At 39.5% G+C, this 19572-nt stretch overlaps 1 protein-coding gene across 50 annotated transcripts in view; it reads right to left on the bottom strand.

The window, feature by feature from the left end:
- TTN (titin) overlaps window positions 1-19572 on the bottom strand; it is a 276437-nt gene that overhangs the window by 193589 nt on the left and 63276 nt on the right. For all 50 annotated transcript variants that reach the window (XM_086360782.1, XM_086360507.1, XM_086360734.1 and 47 more), the window contains 23 exons: window positions 12743-13021; window positions 10317-10880; window positions 9501-9782; window positions 9123-9401; window positions 8268-8546; window positions 7898-8176; window positions 7493-7780; window positions 7102-7380; window positions 6735-7016; window positions 6362-6640; window positions 5974-6252; window positions 5593-5871; window positions 5191-5478; window positions 4787-5065; window positions 4371-4652; window positions 3992-4270; window positions 3594-3872; window positions 3202-3480; window positions 2813-3100; window positions 2290-2568; window positions 1791-2072; window positions 467-745; window positions 64-345 (listed from right to left, as the gene is read on the bottom strand). In XM_086360782.1, the coding sequence (XP_086216908.1) occupies window positions 64-345; window positions 467-745; window positions 1791-2072; window positions 2290-2568; window positions 2813-3100; window positions 3202-3480; window positions 3594-3872; window positions 3992-4270; window positions 4371-4652; window positions 4787-5065; window positions 5191-5478; window positions 5593-5871; window positions 5974-6252; window positions 6362-6640; window positions 6735-7016; window positions 7102-7380; window positions 7493-7780; window positions 7898-8176; window positions 8268-8546; window positions 9123-9401; window positions 9501-9782; window positions 10317-10880; window positions 12743-13021 (6744 nt within the window). The remainder of the gene's footprint in view (window positions 1-63; window positions 346-466; window positions 746-1790; window positions 2073-2289; window positions 2569-2812; window positions 3101-3201; window positions 3481-3593; window positions 3873-3991; window positions 4271-4370; window positions 4653-4786; window positions 5066-5190; window positions 5479-5592; window positions 5872-5973; window positions 6253-6361; window positions 6641-6734; window positions 7017-7101; window positions 7381-7492; window positions 7781-7897; window positions 8177-8267; window positions 8547-9122; window positions 9402-9500; window positions 9783-10316; window positions 10881-12742; window positions 13022-19572) is intronic.

Here is a 19572-nt window from a genome sequence, read left to right on the forward strand (position 1 = left end):
TAAGTCGTCTCAGTGTTTGGCACCTCCTTATATCAGAGAACTACTGCACCATATTGTACCAACCTAAAACAGTCAACGTGGCCATGTTCTCCCTCATTCCACCGTCATTCTTGATTTGGCAGATATACTTCCCAGCATTAGCTGGTTCTGCTTTTGAAAACTGCAGAGTGGCAACATTTTCCACAAATGTAATTCTGATGTTTTCACTTTCTCTAACCACTTCTTCCTTCTCTTTAAGCCACTGGACAGAAATAGGCTGGGTGCCTTCTATGGACGCTTGTAACTCAGCAGGCTCACCAGCTACAACTGTGAGGCTGTTCAGCTTGGAGACAAATCTTGGTGGTTCTGAACAGGGAAAGATGGGTGGAGATTGTTGGAAAGATTGTCCAGATAATGAAAAAGAGAAAACAAATAACCATTTTGCATGTTCCTGCCATTTCTGCCACGTGCAGGAAATAATGCTTACCTTTTAGTTTTACAATGCAAATACAAGTATCGCTTCCCACTTCATTCTGTGCTTTACAGTGGTATTCACCAATGTCTAAAGTGTCAACATTGAGAATGTGAATGCTTGCATGGAAATTTTTGGATGCAATCTTGTATTTCTTGCTACTCCGGAGTTGTCGCTTATCTTTGTACCAAACCACCTCAAATGGTGGTGTTCCGGAAAGTTCACATTCAATACTAACTTCAGCATTTTTAAGGGTTTCTACCACAGGAGGGAAGCTGCTAAAAACAGGTGGTTCTGTAAAAAACAAGAATTCCTCATGAACTAGGCTACTTAACTTCATATAATGTTTTTATTTCTTTGTTTAAAAATTGGAAGAAAGAGTCAAACTACTAACACAGGTCTGGCACTATGACTTTAGTGCTGAAGAATAATAGCCTCAGAGAAGCAATAGGGCCTTTACAGAATCACTTGGCTTCACTGGCTGAGGACCCAGACCAGACCCCAGACAACCTTACTGAGCAGCTCAACATTCTGTCTACACCACTTTACTAATTTAGTAAAGATTGATGTGAAATTGTAAAACAAAACAAAAACCAAACACACCTCTAAAGCCAAGTGTAAGGATTAATATGATCTGTATGAGGTATGGGGTCCTGACTTCAGGGATGAAATTTTTTTGTATGTGCTTTACTCTTGGGATACTTGGAAGTTATCACACCATCTGTGTTCTAAGTCTTCCACATCAACAAATGGTTTTTGCAATAATTGCCTCACAATATGACAAACTTAGATTCTGTGACAAAAATTCTGGAAAATACTAGTACTATTTACAACACAGTATAGTGATCTTATTTTAAAAACTAGGAACTAGTTTTAAGAGAGAAAAAACAATATAATTATCCTGTTGTAAATGTAAGGTTAAAACCTCTATTGCTTGAAACTTGGGATATATGTGGCAAATAGTCTTTGTTTTAAATAAAAGATAAAGATCATGCTGAGGATGACGATATATTTACAAGTTGACTGAAGGCAAAAGTTAATTTTAAAATGCCTTCCTTTTTTGAGTGTTTGAAACATCAAATTTGAACTGCTTGGCTAATATGTTGAGGTGATTAGAATTATGATATTGGCATAACAAGAAAAATATCTCAGAATGATTATCTATATGTGAGCAAATCTTAAGAAAAACATCTAAAAACAGAAATGATACTATTTGGGAAAATGTCCTATGATCTCAAATGGAAGCTAAAGATGACCGTAAAACAATGAAGAGCTCTGATAGCCAGAGGAGAAGAAGGTGGGCTTCAGGTAATGAGGAAGAGAAGAAAGAGGTTTCTACCTTTTACAATAACCTTGGTGCTACAGCTTGTGCTGCCAGCAGGATTCTGAGCCTCACAAATGAAATCCCCAGTGTCCTCAGTACCAAGATAATTCATCTGTAAGACGGCCACCGAATCAATGAAAGCCATTCTGTATTTATCGCTGGCTGGGAGTTCATGTTCATTTCTGTACCACACAACTCTGATGTCTGGGGATCCAGTTATTTTGCATTCAAGTCGTGCTGAGTCACCTGCTTTCACTATTTTGGTCGCTTCTAGTTTCTTTACAAACTTTGGTGGTTCTAGAGAGTGAAGAAAAGAGGAGATTATGAGGGAACATAACAGATATAAATAACACAAGTTCAGTTAAGTAGTACAAGAAAGAGAAAAACATGAAACATGAACAATGCCTGGCCAATAGAAGGGTATTTTCTTGACTGGGTAGATGCATTGTAAAAGATTAGAGAAAGGACCAGAGCCACAGGCAGACAGAAACATAAAACAATCAAACTTGCACACCTGTCACAAGCAATGTTGTGGTACAAGAGTCGCTACCAACATCATTGGTAACTTGGCAAGTGTACTGTCCAGTCTTGGAGGCATCCACTGAGTAGAGATTTAAGAAGCTAGTTGACCCTTCCAAGCCAATGAAACATTTAGGTCCAGAGGCAAGTTCCACATCATCCTTAAACCACTTGATTTTAAATGGTGGTGTTCCTTTTAGCACAGCTTTAAATTCCACCGTAGAGTCAGGTATGGCTTGTTGTCGCTCAGGTTTCACTAAGAAGCTTGGAGGTTCTATAGATTTGAAGAGAAATGCATATGATTAAATGCCTTGTAGTTGGATTATTTCAACAGTTTTAAGGCCATGTAAGAAAACACTACTGAAAAGAGGTAATGACTGAATATTTCTTGAACTCAATACAGATGTATCTAAAGAAACAGAATTATGGCGATTTTTAGTTTTAAAGGACACCAGGAAAGAGTGTTACATTTAAAAGCAACCAGAGAGAAGAGCCAGAAGAGGTTAAGAAAGTCTAACCTTTTACAGTCAAGATGCCGCTGCACGCTGCATCCCCTGCTACGTTTGATACTCGGCATGTGTAATTCGCAGTGTCTTCTAATTCCAGGTTGTTCACATCCAGTGATACAGTGTTCTCATGACAGACGAGTCTGTATTTTGCACTTGTAGATATTTCTTTTCCATCCTTAAACCACTGAGCACTAATAGGAAGTGAGCCAGAAACTTTGCACTCCATATGAACGGAAGAGCCTAGCACTTTATCCATTTTGGTTAACTTTTTGGTGAATGATGGAGGAATATTTTGATCTGTCCAATGCAAACAACAAAAAACACCCGTTAATCGTTGCCACTCGTTTACCAAGGACATAATATACATAAGGGATCTGACGGGGGCCGAGAGTACAGACCTAGCACTCTCAGGTAGGCGTCGCAGCTGCTGCTTCCAAAGTCATTTTCCACCTTGAAAGTGTACTCGCCGCTGTCTTGCTTCATTACTGACTGAATCCTAAAACTGGCCACGTTGTTTTCAAAACTCATCGAAAAATATCTACTAGGCACAATCTGTTTCCCATCTTTAAGCCACTTGACTTTGAGTTCTGGCGTTCCGGCCACAACACACTCCAAGGTCACTGGGTCTCTCTCAGTTACATCGACAGATTTAGCTTTCTCTATGATCTGAGCGGGTTCTGTAGTAAGAATGGAAACATGGATGAGTTGCACTCATAATTCCATGGAAAAAGGGTTATTGCTTGTGAAACTGTCTCCAGAGAATAACTCTGAAAGGGGCTAGCTCACACACCTTGTACTAAAAGGAAAGCGTAACACCTCTCAACTCCTGACTCATTCTTGGCTTGACACGTGTACCTCCCACTGTGTCCATTATCCACAGATCTAATTTGAAGTGTGGCCACGTTGTTCACAAAGGAGATGTGAACATTGTCATCTTCATCCAGAATCTGGTCATCCTTGAGCCAGGTGATAGAAATGGGAGGAGAGCCCGCCACAGTGCTCTGAAAGGTGGCAGAACTTTTCAAAACAGTAGTGATGTTTTCTATCTTCTTTATGAACGAGGGTGGCTCTGTGATTAAAGTAGACAGTATGAGAAGAGGAAGTTTATCTGAACTCCTACCCATCATCACAAGATGAAAACTTTACAGAATTTGTACTGGGCAGCCAGCTCCTTTGCATCCAACTGACCTTTCAGAGAGACTCGAGCACTGCAAGAGCAGCTGCCGCCTTCATTGGATACGATGCACTGGTAGTCACCAGTGTCTGAAGGGTCACATCTGTTTATGTTGAGATTAAACACTGACACTCTGTCAGTCAGGGTATATTTTTTGCTGCTCCGAATTTCCTTGTTATTCCTCAGCCAAGTGACTTGGAATGGAGATGTTCCCATAACTTCACACTCCAGCTCCACATCACTATCTTTGACTACCTCCACGGGTTTCAGCTCCCTGATAAAGGTGGGAGGCTCTAAAGATTCAAAAAGGAGACAGAGAACCGTTTACTCCAGGGAAGACCCAAGGACCAGCCAGGAGCATAGCCAGAATGGAAATGAGAAGCAGTAACGCACCTTTCACTTTTAACTCAATGCTGCAGCTTGCAGTGCCTGCATCGTTTTGAGCTTCACAGACGTAAGTCCCACTATTTTCCACCCTGGCCCCAGATATCTGGAAAGTGGCTAAACCATCAATGAAGGAAACGCCATGTTTCTCAACAGCTGTTATTTCGTTCCCGTCCAGATACCAAGAAACTCTGATTTCAGGCGTGCCTGTTATCTGGCATTCAAATGTCGTGGACTGTCCATTCCTCAGCACTAGCACTGGGCTGGGCTTCTTAATGAATTGAGGAGGTTCTAAAGATGGGGAAAAACGTGTGATGGTGAACATTTTTTATACTAAAGACCAATGAGCAAAACTGTTTTCTCAAGCCCCCTCCCCTGAAGAAAATCTAGGCAAGCAAGACAGTGAGAAGATAGAGAGACCAGACCTTTCACAAAGAGAGAGGCTTTAGTGGTTGCTGTGCCAACATCATTGCTCAGTTGGCAGATGTAGATCCCCGAATCGGCAGCTTTGGCTGAAAAGAGCTCCAGGATGGTGGAGGTGTCATCCTTCCAGACCGAGCGAGCCGCTCCGGAGTGCAACTCTTTGTTGTCTTTAAACCACTTTATTGTCATGGGTGCAGTGCCACCCACAAGTGCCTTTAACTGAACCCTTGTATTGGGATTGACATCTTGTGACTGTGGCTTTTCCAGGAAGTAAGGGGGTTCTGGGGTGAAAGAAGAAGAAGCGAAAGGGGAAAGGAAGGTTTATTTTAGAACTGATCAGTCAAGGAAAGAATTAAGAAATCAGAGAGCAGCAAGTTCTCGAGAGGCAGAGACAAAATTTGCCAACCTTTGACGGTCAGATGGCCACTGCACTGGTTGTGTCCGGCCTTGTTAGTGGCAGAACAAGTGTAGGTGCCACTGTCTGAACCTTCCAGCTGACTGATTTCCAAGAAGGCAGTGTTGTCATGAAAAGAGAACTTGTATTTTTCACTAGCTGTTATTTCTTGGTCATCTTTGAACCACTGGATGCTTATGGGATGTGACCCAGCCACTATACATTCTAAGTCAATGGAAGACCCTTTAATGCTGTCCATTTTCTTCAGCTTTTTGGTGAATGACGGAGGTATGATAAGATCTATGCAATGAAAAAAAAAAGTCAATCTACTGATTTATACTTTTTTTCTAAAATTGAAAGAGATGAAAGAGCATAGAAATGCCCAGTTCCTCGCCATAGAAAAGCTGTACCAACCTAAGACATTAATGCTAGCCTTGCAGCTGCTCCTCCCGACATCATTTTGGACTTCAAAAGTATATTCACCACTATCTCTCTTTTCTGTAGAAATAATCTTCAGTATAGAGACAGTGTCAGTGACACTGATTTTATATTTTTGGCCCGGTGTCAGTTCTTGGCCATCTTTAAACCATTTGGCTGTAATCTCCTTAGTCCCTGAAAATTTAACCTGCAAAGTGGCAGGGTCTCCTTGGGTGACATCTATAGACACAGCCTCTTCAATGATTGTTGCAGGTTCTATGGAAAACAAAGGGATAGGTGTGGGTTGTGAATGGCTCTGGTTAAAGGCTTACATCTGCATTTCTTCCCTAGAACCCACAGTGAGCTTTCTGAACCAACCTTTTACTGAGAGTACTGCGAAACACCTTTGTATTCCTGCATCGTTTTTGGCCTGGCAAACATATTTCCCATCGTGCTTGACTTCAATGCCACTGAGGTACAGACTTGCCACATTGTTCTCAAAGGTCATTCTTATGTTATCGTCTTCAGTGATTTCCTCGTTGTCTTTTAGCCAAGTCACCGTGATGGGCAGGGAGCCCTTCAGCGTGGCCTGGAAGGCAGCGGTGCCTCCTCTAAGGGAGCTGGTGCTCTCGATCTTCTTTACAAAGGTTGGGGGTTCTAGTGGAAGAACGAATTCTCAATCAATTCCAACTCCAGAGCGAAACCAGCTTAACAAAAAGCATCGACTCCAAAGAAAAGCCAGTCTGTCATCAGCACTGACACTAACCTCTTAAAGTCACCCTGGCACTGCAGGTGCTGCTGCCCACCTCATTGGTGACCCGACACTGGTATTCACCCACGTCCGCAGCAACAAACTTGAGGATCTGCAGGCTAACCAGCCGATCCTGAATGAAGGTTTTGTACTTCCTGCCACTTCGCAGTGTGGTGTTGTCTTTGAACCAAGTGATCTCAAAGGGAGGCGTGCCTGCCACCTCAGCCAGCAACATGACATCATATTCCTTCAACACTTCAATGGGCTTAAATTCCTTGGTAAAGTAAGGTGACTCTACAGGGGAAAGGAATTATTTTGAGTTAATGGGAGTGGAGTCGGTGCCCCGGGCCATAACTTTGGTAACACAAGAGACAACGTGAACACAAACCTTTGACTATCAGAATGCTACTGCAGTGGTCACTGCCAGCCTCATTTTGAGCCTCACACATATATTCACCACTGTCTTCGACAGCAATATCTGTAAGTCGTAGAACCGCAGTGGACTCCACAAAAGACATTTTGTGTTTGCTGCTCTCCTTAATTTCTCTATCATTTGCAAACCATGTTATTTTAATTGGAGGGGTGCCCGTGACTTTGCAGGCTAGCTGGGTGGTGTCTCCCTTCTTTAAGAGCTGGGACAGCTCTAACCTTTCAACAAATGTGGCAGGTTCTGTGGAAGGAAGTCATTCAGAGACATGAGAAAGAGGCAAGAACTAACAACGGTAGCTCAAAGATGTCAAGGAAATTCTGCAAACCTTTTACAAATAAGTTTGCACTGCACTCCACAGCTCCAGCCACGTTGCTGACTTTACAGGTATATGTGCCTGAATCGGTGGTTTTTACTGAATATAGTTCCAGGGAACTTTCTAAAGCTTCTTTGTTGATATAGCAGTTTCCACCAGAAACCAGCTCTTTGTCACCCTTAAACCATCTGATTGTGAAAGGGGTAGACCCTTGGAAGGTGCTCTTCAGGAACACAGCTGAGCCAGGCAGGATGTCCTTTGATGCAGGTTTAGTTACAAAACTGGGTGGTTCTAAAGGAGTGTAAAGAAAGAATTTCAAAGAGTTAAGAGGTGCCATTGAAAGGAAGATACCTTAATTTGAACATCATTTACATAAGAATGAAAGGCACAGTCTCCAGCCAACCTTGCACAATCAGGGCTCCGCTGCAGTCTTTGCTACCCACGGAATTCGTGGCTCGACAGGTGAAATTCCCGGCATCACTCATGTCTACTCTGCTTATTTCCAAAGAGGCTGTGCCTTCCACAAAGGCTATTCTGTATCTGTCAGAGGAGGTTACTTCTTTACCATCCTTAAACCAGGACACCCTCATGGGGAGGGAGCCAGCAATTTTGCAGTCCAGTCTGCAGGTGCCACTAACCACACTGTCCACATTTCGAAGGGGTTTGGTAAAGAATGGAGCAATGTCTCGATCTGTTCATGGTACAAGAAGAGAAGAAAGAACAATGTGGAAAGGCGCAGTGATTTTAGTGTTGGTTGTCAGTTGGCTTTCAAAGGAATATGGGAGCACAGGTTTTTACGGATACTAACCTAAGACAGTGAAGGTTGTCTCACAGGAGCTGCTGCCCACTTCATTGGAAATCTCAAACGTGTACTGGCCGCTATCGTGCAGTTCAGCTGAATAAAATTTGAGTTGGGCAACGTTGTTTTTGAAACTTATCCTATACTTTTTACTGGCGACCAAAGGTCTCCCATCTTTGTACCATTTTGGCTTGAGTTCTGGGGTGCCTGCGACTGTGTACTCCAGCGTGGCTGGGTCTCCTGCGGTCACTTGGATCAGTTCTGCTCTCTCAATGATTTTAGCGGGTTCTACAATGGTATTAAATAGTTAGAATTCTGCAGTGTTGATTAAGGTTTCATTTTTAAAAGAAATATCAATTCAAAATGTTCCTCCACGAACCTTTAACTATTAATTCCCCAACAGACGTTTGGCTTCCGGCTTCATTTTCAGCCAGGCATGTGTATTTGTCACCAAAACTAATCTGCACATCAGGGATTATCAAGACTGCCACACCATTGGCAAAGCTCATTTTGATCTTTCCATCTTCTTTAATGATCCCCTGTCCCTTCATCCATGTGACAGAAATGGGTTCTGACCCTCTCACGGCAGCTTGTAAAGTAACCGTCTGTCCTGCCAGTGCAGTAAAATCATCTACTTTCTTTACAAAGGTTGGTGGTTCTAGTTAAAGAAAGACAGCATATAAAATTGATCATTCCCAAACACTTTGACACCATGTGCATGCAAGAATTTTATCTCGATTACATTTATCTAGTCCATAGTGTTGATTGATTAGAAAAAGAAATCCAATTTAAGAGGTATTACACTTCCATGCAAGAAGAAGATGCAAAGATACACAGCTATCAGCTGACAAAATCGCTTATTGCATAATTCATTTTTCTAGACCTGGGTTCAGTTTCTGGGTCTGAAAGATCCCCTGGAGAAGGAAACGGCAACCCACTCCAGTATTCTTGCCTGGAAAATCCCATGGACAGAGGAGCCTTGTGGGCGACAGTCCATGGGGTCGCAAGAGTTGGATACAACTTAGCAACTAAATCACCACCACCATCAGAGACTCAATATTTACACTGGCCTCAAGATAAAGACTGCAGTGTTCCCAGGGTCCTAGGTCAAACCGAAGGCAAAACGTATTTTCAAAAATTAGGAGAAGAGGAGAATGTACCCATTTTACTTCCTTGAGCTAAGAAAGCTATTTTGACAATTTATTAAAGAGAGGTGAATTTTTCAAGCACTAACCTTTTAGTAAGTGGGTTGCAACACAGCCACACTTCCCAACTTCATTAGCAACCACACACTCATAGTCACCAACGTCCGCGCTATTAAAAGAAAAGATCTCCAGGGACACAGTGGACTTCTGAGAAAACAACCTGTACTTTTTACTACTTCGAATTTGCTTCTTATCCTTGAACCAGCTAATTTCAAATGGTCCAGTGCCTGCGATTTCACACTGAAGGAGGGCATTTGTTCCTCTCACTATGTCTGCAGGCTCAAGAGTTTTGATGAAAGAAGGAGGTTCTACAAAAGCATGAAAGGATTGTATAAGTTACGTGTTACAAACAGGTAAAAAGAAAACCTTGTCTCAAAAACCAATGGACTATGACCAAGTCAACAAACCTTTGACAACTATTTCAGCGCTGCAACTGTCACTGCCGACGTCATTCACTGCTTCACACGAGTAAGTCCCGCTGTCTTCAACTTTTACATCCGTAATGTCAAGGACAGCCTCAGAATTGACAAAGGACATTCTGATTGTGTTACTCTCAGTAAGTTCTTTGTTATTTTTAAACCAAGTAACCTGGATCACAGGTGAGCCTTTCAGCCTGCAGTGGAGGCGTGCTGATTCACCTGGGAGCATTAAGTAAGAAGGATCCACCTTCTTCACAAAGGATGGTGGCTCTATATGAGGTTAACAGAAAAGAAAAGGAAAAGACATCTGAAGCATAAAGCACACACAAACAAAGTAGACATCACACAATAAAAAGACACACACAACACACACACACAATATCTTCATGAAATTCCTGAACAGGTTGTGGTATACTTAATAGCTTTCCATATTTCTATGACTCCAAAATGTTTTCCCAGACTCTTGATTTAAAAAATAAACAAAAACTAAACTAAACAAATTCTACTTAGACAAAGAGCAATTTTATGAAAGAAGATATTTAAGGATTGTCTAGACACTCAAAGTTCTTAGAAGTAGTTTTAAGCAAGCTATGTTAATGGCAGACAGCTTGAAATGAACAAGAGTAAGTGAATTCTGAAAAAGACTAAAAAATATAAACAATTTCAGGATTTCCCCAAACCAAAACAATTGCTGAGATGAAATCATTTTCATCACAAAATGCGCCGACTGCAGTGTGTCAACAATTTGTCTACTGAGGCATCCCTGCAGAGAAGGGAGTGAAACATTGTTCACACACTTCTTACCTCTGATAGTTACTGTCGCTGAAGTGGAGCTGCTTCCAGCCTCATTGGAAGCTGTGCAAACATAGGTTCCTGAATCTTTGAGTTTGGCCAGAGGGATCTCAAGTGAAGCTATTTTATCTTCAAAATAGATCTTATAATCTTTCCCAGGGGGGAGCTTCTGCCCATTTTTGCTCCACGTAATTGTGACTTTTCTGTCTTCATCTACTTGGCCCTCAAGGTGGATCTTCTTATTGATAGCTGATTGTACAGGCTCCAGTTCTTTAATGAAATGTGGTTTGTCAATTATGTCCAACTCAGCTTGGCAGGTGTCAGCTCCAAACTTGTTAGAAGCCTTACAGGAGTAAACTCCTTTATCATGAACTGTAAGATTTGAGAGCTCTAAAATGTGTTTGTTGTCTACATCTGAAATCTTGCAGGTAGGGGAAGGTGAGAGGGCCATTCCATCTTTCTGCCAAATGGTTTCAATCACGGGAGTGCCTGTCACTGTGCAGAGAAACTTGGCTGCCTTACCCACAAAAGTCGTTACGGACTTAGGTCTGGAGAAGAAGGTTGGTGGATACGCCTCTGTAAGAGAAATGTTTTCAGTGTTATGTTTTGTCCCCACAAAGCTCCTTCTGTAATTACATATTCCGAGAAAGAGAAGAGATGAGTTATAGCTTTAGATAGACCTGAGACATTATTTAAAGTAAGGTAATCTATTAAGAAAATGAAAAGATGCATCAAAGGAAAGGGACGAGAATTTTTTTTATAGCGGAGCAAGACAGCACTTAAAACTTTAAATAAAAGATTTGTTCTTCTTTTATTTCACAACATTAACTTACAATTGCTAAAGATCTGTCCATTTTAGTAGCTGATTAATTGTTTGAACTATCTGATAAGCAATTCAACTGGTACTTAATTCTGCAAATCAGAAGACTGTATAAGGAATATAAAGAAAATGTTCTTGACTTTTCTGAAGAGGAGGGATATTAAGTGAATAATAGAAAAGGTCTGAATAGTTTTTTAAAATCTAACCCTCATGTTTCAACTATAAATGCATCTGCTAAACCATTTCAAACTTGTAAAAATACATATAGCAGTAATTTTCTATGTCCATTCTGCATTTGGAAGAAAGCCTTTAGGAACCTCTCTTTTTGGTTAAAAAATAAAAAATCCTCCTCTTTCTTCTTTCCTCTGTGACTTGAAGCAACAGTGTTAGTTCCATTACTGAACAGTCCTATTTTGGATAAAGAAATTTCCCAAAGTGTCATTAAGAATAATGCCATGCACTTGGTGGCGTAGATATTCTTTGATCACAAAGCAAAAGCCACTGAATGGGTCACTGTGGGCCTGGGGTGTGGAGTTTCCGATGGAAGAGTTGTGGAGGAGAGGAAGCTGTGGGTAACGTCGTCTTTTTCAAGTCAATGACAGGTGCTGCATTTGTCTTTCCCCTCCGTGCTCTCATTGGAAAAGATGATCAAGGTAATATGGTAATCAACTAAACTTCAAAAAGAAAAAGAAGAGCAAAGACAGGCCCACTTGTGCATGGCTTCTATCAACAGCACAAATCATTGCTACCCCTGATCCCAAACCATCATTCATAAGCTCACGGTCACATTTTCCCTTAGTAGAAAGAAGGCAAGAGAGACAGAGAGGGAAGGAAGGGAGAGAAAGGAAAGAGCTACTAATCTTTTTTGCTAATAAGGGAATTCAAACACCTGAGTGTTACCTACTTGACAGTCATCCTGTATATTATTAGGAAACTAAGAAAAGAATATTTGTGTAGTTATTCTTATTTTTAAATTAGTAATAAAGCCTAGGGTGAGAATCCTAGCTTGGAGTCCTGTAATACCTCCCTATCTCTTATTAGGATTTGTTTAATTTTAGTCTTATGCTCTGTCCTTAGTTTTCTGTTCTGCTTTTTCCTGTTCTTAATTGGTTAATTGATTCCAAGTTATGAAATATATTGGGACATCATTTATTTTTTTAGCAGCACCAAAGTGTCCTGAAAATTTTTTATACTAAGGGGCAAGCCAGAATATTTGAAGAAAAGAAAGAGAACAAAACAAAAAACCTAAACCAAACTATCAGGAGTCACTGCTTGTAGGATTCCTTGACATCCTCTTGAAATAAAAAGTTATTTTTTTCTTTAGCTGTTGTCAGAAATAGGACCTTAAACAAGAGAATGCTTGTAGGATTCCTTGACATCCTCTTGAAATAAAAAGTTATTTTTTTCTTTAGCTGTTGTCAGAAATAGGACCTTAAACAAGAGAAACAATGAGAAACAAACATTTCTCATCTCTCATAGGCTCTGCAGGAGCCACTGTGTTACCACGTTGCTGTTGGTCTCTCCAGTTGGTAGAACACACACTTCCTGCACCTGTATGGAAGTCAAATAGGCAATAATATGAAATGGAACGACATCTGTGTCAGCGTTTGGCATTTACCTGTCACAGTCAGTGTGGCTGTACAGCTGACACTGCCATACTCGTTGGAAGCTTTGCAGGTGTACTCGCCACAGTCAACAACCTGGGTTCTCAGGATTTCCAGGGTGGTGACGTAATTTGCAGACCGAATAGAACACTTGTCACTTTCATAGATTTCTCGTCCAGCTTTGAACCACTGGAAGCGGACATTGGGGGCGCTGTGGATCTCACAGGTAAATTTGGCGAGGTGGCCCAGGGCTACTTCCAGGGGCTCAATTCTCCTCCTGATCACTGGAGCAGCTGCAAAGGGAAGCAGAGGCTGTTAGCAAGCCTCCTTACTAGGCACCTCACATTTTTCTTTTCCTTCTAACTTTGGTTGCTGTTAATGGAGTAAAACAGTTGAAAATTGGTGAGATGGATTGCAGCAGTTTAAGACAAGTGACTGGAAAATGAGAAAGATCATTGAAGGCAAAAGAAGACAATGAGCAGCTTTCAACATATTCAATTGTTATTTTCCAGTGAATTGTGAAAAATGTGATGCTTTGGCTTACATGCATAACAACATGATATTTTTTTTTAATATACCATGCTGACTAGGAAAACTCAGAATAACGTGAAAGAAACATGATGTACTAAATAAAGTGATGTAGTGAAACAATAGCAAAAAAAAAAAAAAGACATCGAAATGAGAAACACAGACAATTAATCATGGTTATTTTGAATTTAAGAACGAGATTGACGATTTCAGGGTAACTAGGTGTTCACTGACAGCTTTTGATTACATATCATTAAAGTATTTTCATATAGAAATAGACTGAAAACATTTATCAGTTTTATGAAATATATGAAAATACATTAATTTTTTAAAATAAATAGCAGGATAACTATAACGTACCACCCAGCAAGGCAGTAAGGAAAAAGGAGAAGAGTTACTAACCATGATTATGTCTGTGATTTCATTTTTACTCTAAATAAATTCTGGCAATGGCAGGTAAGTGAAAACTCAGTGATGAAACCTAAATCACTACAACCCAGTGAATGTTAGAGCTTGATCCACTGAATCCTTAAAATTCCAACCTCTTTTGACTACAGTGAGTTTTGCTGACGTTGTTGCTTTTCCATTGTCATTCAAGGCCTCACACGTGTATTCCCCTTGATGCTCTTCTCTATTTACTTTGTCGATGACTAGCGTGTATGTATTTTGATCCTGTAAACACTTGAACTTTTCATCTGAAGGGACCAGTTTACTCTCAAAATACCAATTCACCTCTTTGGCGTTTGTTATGCATGACGTGAGGCTTATGATGTCACCTTCCTCGGCAATTGTGTCCACCAAGGGCGTCTGTACATCAGGACCATCTTCTCCGAGCTTCCTGTCTTCCTCATCCTCAGCTTCCTGTATCTCTACTGTACCAACCTCCTCAGTACCACCTTCAGAGACTTTCTCTTTTTCCTCTGATGGTTTTGGTAGCTCATCCTGTTTTTCATCAGAAACAGCAGCAGAAGCAGTTGTGGTACCCACAGCTTTGACCTGACTCTCCACCTTAAAATAACTGATCTCTTCCTTCGAGACAAGGTACTTAGATTCAGCTTCTGGTTCAGTGATTGCTTCAAGCTTCTGTGAACTGGAAAAAGAAACATCTTCCTGCAAGACTACTGTGGCTCCTTTCTCAATTCCAGGCTCCTCAGCTGTTAAAATGTTCATTTCCTCACATATAGAGCACAACGCCTCCTTCAGTTCAGTTTTCAAGTCAGCCATTTGAGGATCAATGCCTTTAATAGTGACGGTTACTTCTTCTGTCAGAGATTTCACTGAGGTAATCAGATAGGTGCACATAATGCAGTTGGGCTCTTGGGTAAAGTCTATGGCCTTGACCTCCACCTGTTCAATGTTTCTTAACCATTCAGAGAAAAGACTCAATTGCTCGCTGGCCACTGCTGCTTGCAAAGCACTGCGGATCTGAGTTTTCAGGTTTAATCGCTGCTCTTCTGGAATACCAGGAAGCAAACTTTCCTTAGAAAGAAAATCACTTCCCTGCACCTCCTGCACACCATTTACTGCCATAGGCTCCTTTTTATACTCAGTGGTTTGGTTCAGGGGCAATGCCAAGGTGTCAGAATGCTCTTCCTTGAGCAGTACCTGCTTTTCTTCACATGCTAATGGAAACCTTAAGGACTGGCCTTCCTCAATCCTGGCTGCAAAATCTTGCCCTGCACTATCCAGTTGATCCACACTTTCCATCAAAATTTCACTTTCTGTGCACGTGTGTTCTGAAGGGACCCTGGAGACTGTGACATCAGGACCCTGTAAACTTTGTGCGTGTCCCTCAGCTAAGTTCTGATTCAGGAAGAGAGCATTTTGCAACTCTTGCTTTTGAGAAGTCTCTCTTTGCCCTCTGTCCACTGCAGACACTGTCTTGTCTTTTGATAAAAGTACTTCCTCAGCCACAGAGGTCGGATATGAATGGGCTGGTGTTTCTTTTCTTAATGGCTGTGGATAACTCTCTTCAGGTTCAGCTAATAAAGTTTGCAGAGACTCAACTGTTGACAAACTAATTTCCTCTATGGACATGAAACTTGGAAAGATTTTTTCCGTATCTGATAGAACTACCTGTGACTCAGGCTCTTGACACATCAGAGTATCTTCTCTGGGGAGGGTGTCCTGGGACTGGGCAATCTGTAGCTGTAAACCGGGAGGTAGTTCCTTGATAGGCTGGACATGAATAGTACCACTGATGGAAAGAAGTTCTCTGGTGCTTTCAGGAGTGGGCATATCGTGTTCCAGTATGACTGTGGATTGCAGTTGCTCAGCTTTTAAAGTAACTTGACTACTTAGTTCATTGGTTTTAACCACTTGCTCATAAGAAAACTGTTGTTTTTCTTCTGCAATTAAAGAAGCTTTCAAAATGGCATCTTTTACGAAAGTTACAACTTCCTGCTCTGAGTCAAACGTCTCAACTGCAGGGTCCTTTACCGATGTGTGTGGAAAACCTTCTGGAGCCTCTGGTGTGGGCGCTGCTTTGCAGGTGGCATCAGTCATGTCTGTGTCTTCCAGAAGCACAAAGAGCTCTGCTGCACAGGTGGACCCACCCCACACATTCTCTGCTTTACAGACATAGAGACCGCCATCTTCTTTCTGAGGATCGTTGACGATGAATGTCCCAGAACCATCAGGATTGTGAATGATAGTGTAATACACATTGGTACAAAGTTGCTTATTTTCTTTGAACCACAGAACAGTAGGTGCAGGCTCTCCGAGTACCACGTATTCAAAGATGGCAGGGAGTCCCTGCACACAATGCACTGGTTTTAACTCCTTAAGGAAGTAAGGAGGACAAGGACCTTGGAGCTTTTCCAGAGACTTCTCTGCCGATTCTGGCTCTTCATGGCCCTCGGCTTCAGAATTTATTTTCAGATACGCACTACACATTGCCTGCCCGTATTCATTACTGGCGATACATGTATATTCTCCCTCATCCTCCAGTTTGGTGAACAGAATGATTAAGCTGTGATCATTACCGTCAAACACAAATTTGTAGTCAGCTGAAGGGGTTAACATTGCTCCATTAAAGAACCACTGTATCTGGGGTGTGGGAATGCCAGTGACAGTAACAAACAGCTTCGCCACATCCCCTATGCTTATTTCAGCATTTGACACTTCTTTGATGAAAACTGGGGCATTGCCCTCCTTTTTGGAATCAAATTTAGGTGAATAAACTGAAGGTTCAGACAAAGGTTCAAGTGTTTCATTTCTATTAAATAACTGAAGGTCACAGCTAGAGGTTTGAGGTCCTTCTTCTTCGGCAGACAGAAGAGAAATAGAAAACTCTGTATGGGAAAAAATGATTATTATTTTACTATCAATTTTACTTAAACGAAGAAGTCAAAGAATTACACACCAATTGACAGTCGTCTTCTGCTTTATTCCTGAAATTGTTAATTATCATGAGATTAATTTATCAAAAAGCACATTTCTAAAATTTTAACCTTAGCTTATTATATCATATGATTATAAATACGTACTGACGCAACTTTCAATCCATTTCATTAGTGTTAGAGTTTATAAATTTTAAAGATGTTCTTATGAGTTTTCCTTTGTGATAGTCTCAATTCTAAAGTTTGCAAAACTGCTGGCTAAATATTTATAATAAAAGAATTCTGGATCCAAATATTTTTCTTTAACTAAAATTTCTTTAAAAATTCCAATAAATATTAAGTAACTAATATCATTTAATATTACTTATATATTAAATAAAATATTTAAGGACTATTTAAATAAATGACTAAAAAGATCCATAATTATTTCTTACATTTAGAATTTTCTTGAGTTTAAGAATGATCATTGTCAAATTGAAGACTGTTTATTTCCAAAATAAAACATCTATGTTTTAGTTACTGCTTATAAACTGAAGCCATTATTAAAAATAAGTGGCTACAGAAAATGGTTGATCTGAATTTGTAAGAGAACCACTGTTTTCAGTTACTAGAAATGCAGGGCTTCTTTTCCCTGTGTGAATTGCCACATCACTTCAGCAAAGCTTTTATAATGAGGCTTATGCTAAGAAAATGGGAGAATCAGAAATGAGAGAAAACTCCAGCATTAAAAATTTGATTATATTTTATTGCACAAGAAATACCTATACAGTCTTATTGAACAGAAAAACAAGCAATGAATAACAGATATTCTTTAAAGTTTCATGAACAGAATGAAAGAAATGTAATTTGATAACAAGAGATTAGCTTTTCATTAAATTTGTTAGGTATGTAGAACAGCTCTGTTAATAATAGTTTTATTACTTTACCTAAAAGTAGTTTGACTATTGTATTAGTTCACTCCACTTGCATTACAGGGAACAGTCTTATGTCTTAATACAAATGTATAAGCAGCAAAGAGCAAGACTTCAGTGTCTGTTGGCTATAAATATATTGATAAAACTTATCTATAAATACTCAATTATTTATCATTTCAATCAGTAAGTTGTAAAAACATTGATTAATTTCACAATGACCACTTAACTTCACATTTAATCTCTAATGTTATCACTCATGTCAGCTTTCCCTTCATTTATACTCCCAAAGTATCTGTAAATGGAGTGAAGGTCAATATAGTGAAAATCCCCTACTCACTAACATGTTGAAATATTTTCAGTGTTTTCCCTTTCTTCTAAACGTGGTATAGTAACCATAAAAAGATACTATGTGAAATTCAAGAGTGCTGCAACATGAAAGGTGTAGTTAAAAATACATGCAGTAGTAACACCTAATAATTATGTCTAGATTCTACTATGTGTAGTACAATGAATTTTATATCTAGCAGAAGAGAAATTAATATCTCAGGCTTTTAAGTTATATGCCATTGAGCTGGAAAATAAAAAATTCCATTTAATTATCTGTAACAATAATTAAGCCAACTGTGGGCAAGGCTTATTTTTACTCAGTCATTGCTATTTTGAATATCCTCAAGTTCAATGCTCCTGAGACTAACAGAATTCTAATGAGCAAAATCAAATAAAACCCACCTTTTCATAAGCATAAAAGCATAGTTTTAAGCTCTTTCTGCCAATCTAAAAGGCAATAAAACTTTTCTTATTATTTTTTTTAAGAACAAGTTTGAATTATTGTGATGCTGTATAACATGTGGGTAAAGTGTGCTTGTTTGTCATAACCTGAATTTGTAATTTATTTAAACATCCATTGTGTGACTAAAAGTAGAATAAATCCCCAAGTCTCTAAACTGTAGAATTACTTTAATTTCAGGGATTTATGATGTGATATATTAACACCATCTCTATAATTATGACCACAGATATTGTGTGCTCATTGGTTGAAACAGAAATGATAGGTCCACAACAGTGTATCTATATTGATAAGTTATGGGTGACTCTAAGCAAGCAAAGCCGATGCTCTTCTGCGGGGCAGTGAGGAGGGTGGGGTACAAGCCTGACTGCTCTGTCTGGATCCTACATATACTCCCCGGTTTCTTCTTTAATTTCAAAGGCTTTTAGGGAATTCCCACCGTGAGAATAAAAAATGTGACAAATGAAAGAAACATAATAAACATAACTGGATATATGGATTCTTTTGAAAATTTAAATGACTAATGTTTTACAATTCAATTAAAATTAGTATACTTAATATGATCATGGTATGTAAACATTGTTCAACTCAGGGTGGAAAACAGCCATAAGCTAATAGTGAGTAATTTATAGAGCGGAAAGAAGAAAAGTTTCACAATCTAATTACTACATTCTATTATTCCTCTTGTCAACTGTGGCAAAGCTAAAATGCATTCTGAATTATATTAAGAGAAGTTACTACTGACTGGAATGACATACAATCAGAGTTCAATGATTGCCTCTGAGGTCTTTTGGGCTAACCCTTTGTTTTTATACAGGAAAACTAAATTTCTTTGTATTTATTATATCTTATACGAGAGAAAATTTAGTTCACAGTGGCACCTAGGTACATTAAGGATTTTGTGAATTTACTATAATTTTGAAAAACCAAAAGAGTCACTTTAGAAACATATATGTTGATATATCTTAAATTTGAATGCTTATTAATTTCTAGTTTTAAAAATAAAATTCAGGAAAATGACAGGAAAGCTAATTATCTTACTATTTGTACATAATCTGAAATACAAATTACCATACTGGCTCAATATTAAAAGTATCCCACCTTCTTTTTCTAATTTTAAAGATTCTGAAATTGTGCTACAGCGTAAAATTTATATGTAATTGAGATACAGTAGTACTTTCCTCAACCCAGGCCAGTATCAAATTAATGTTGCATTTTTATACTTAATGTTATCTCAAAAATTGAGAAAATGAAGCAGTTTCAAAAGTGGAAAG

Source organism: Bos grunniens, chromosome 2 (assembly GCF_055505025.1).
Source record: "Bos grunniens cultivar Pamir isolate PY7600 chromosome 2, Bosgru_T2T1.0, whole genome shotgun sequence".
NCBI classification, from domain to species: Eukaryota; Metazoa; Chordata; class Mammalia; order Artiodactyla; family Bovidae; genus Bos; species Bos grunniens.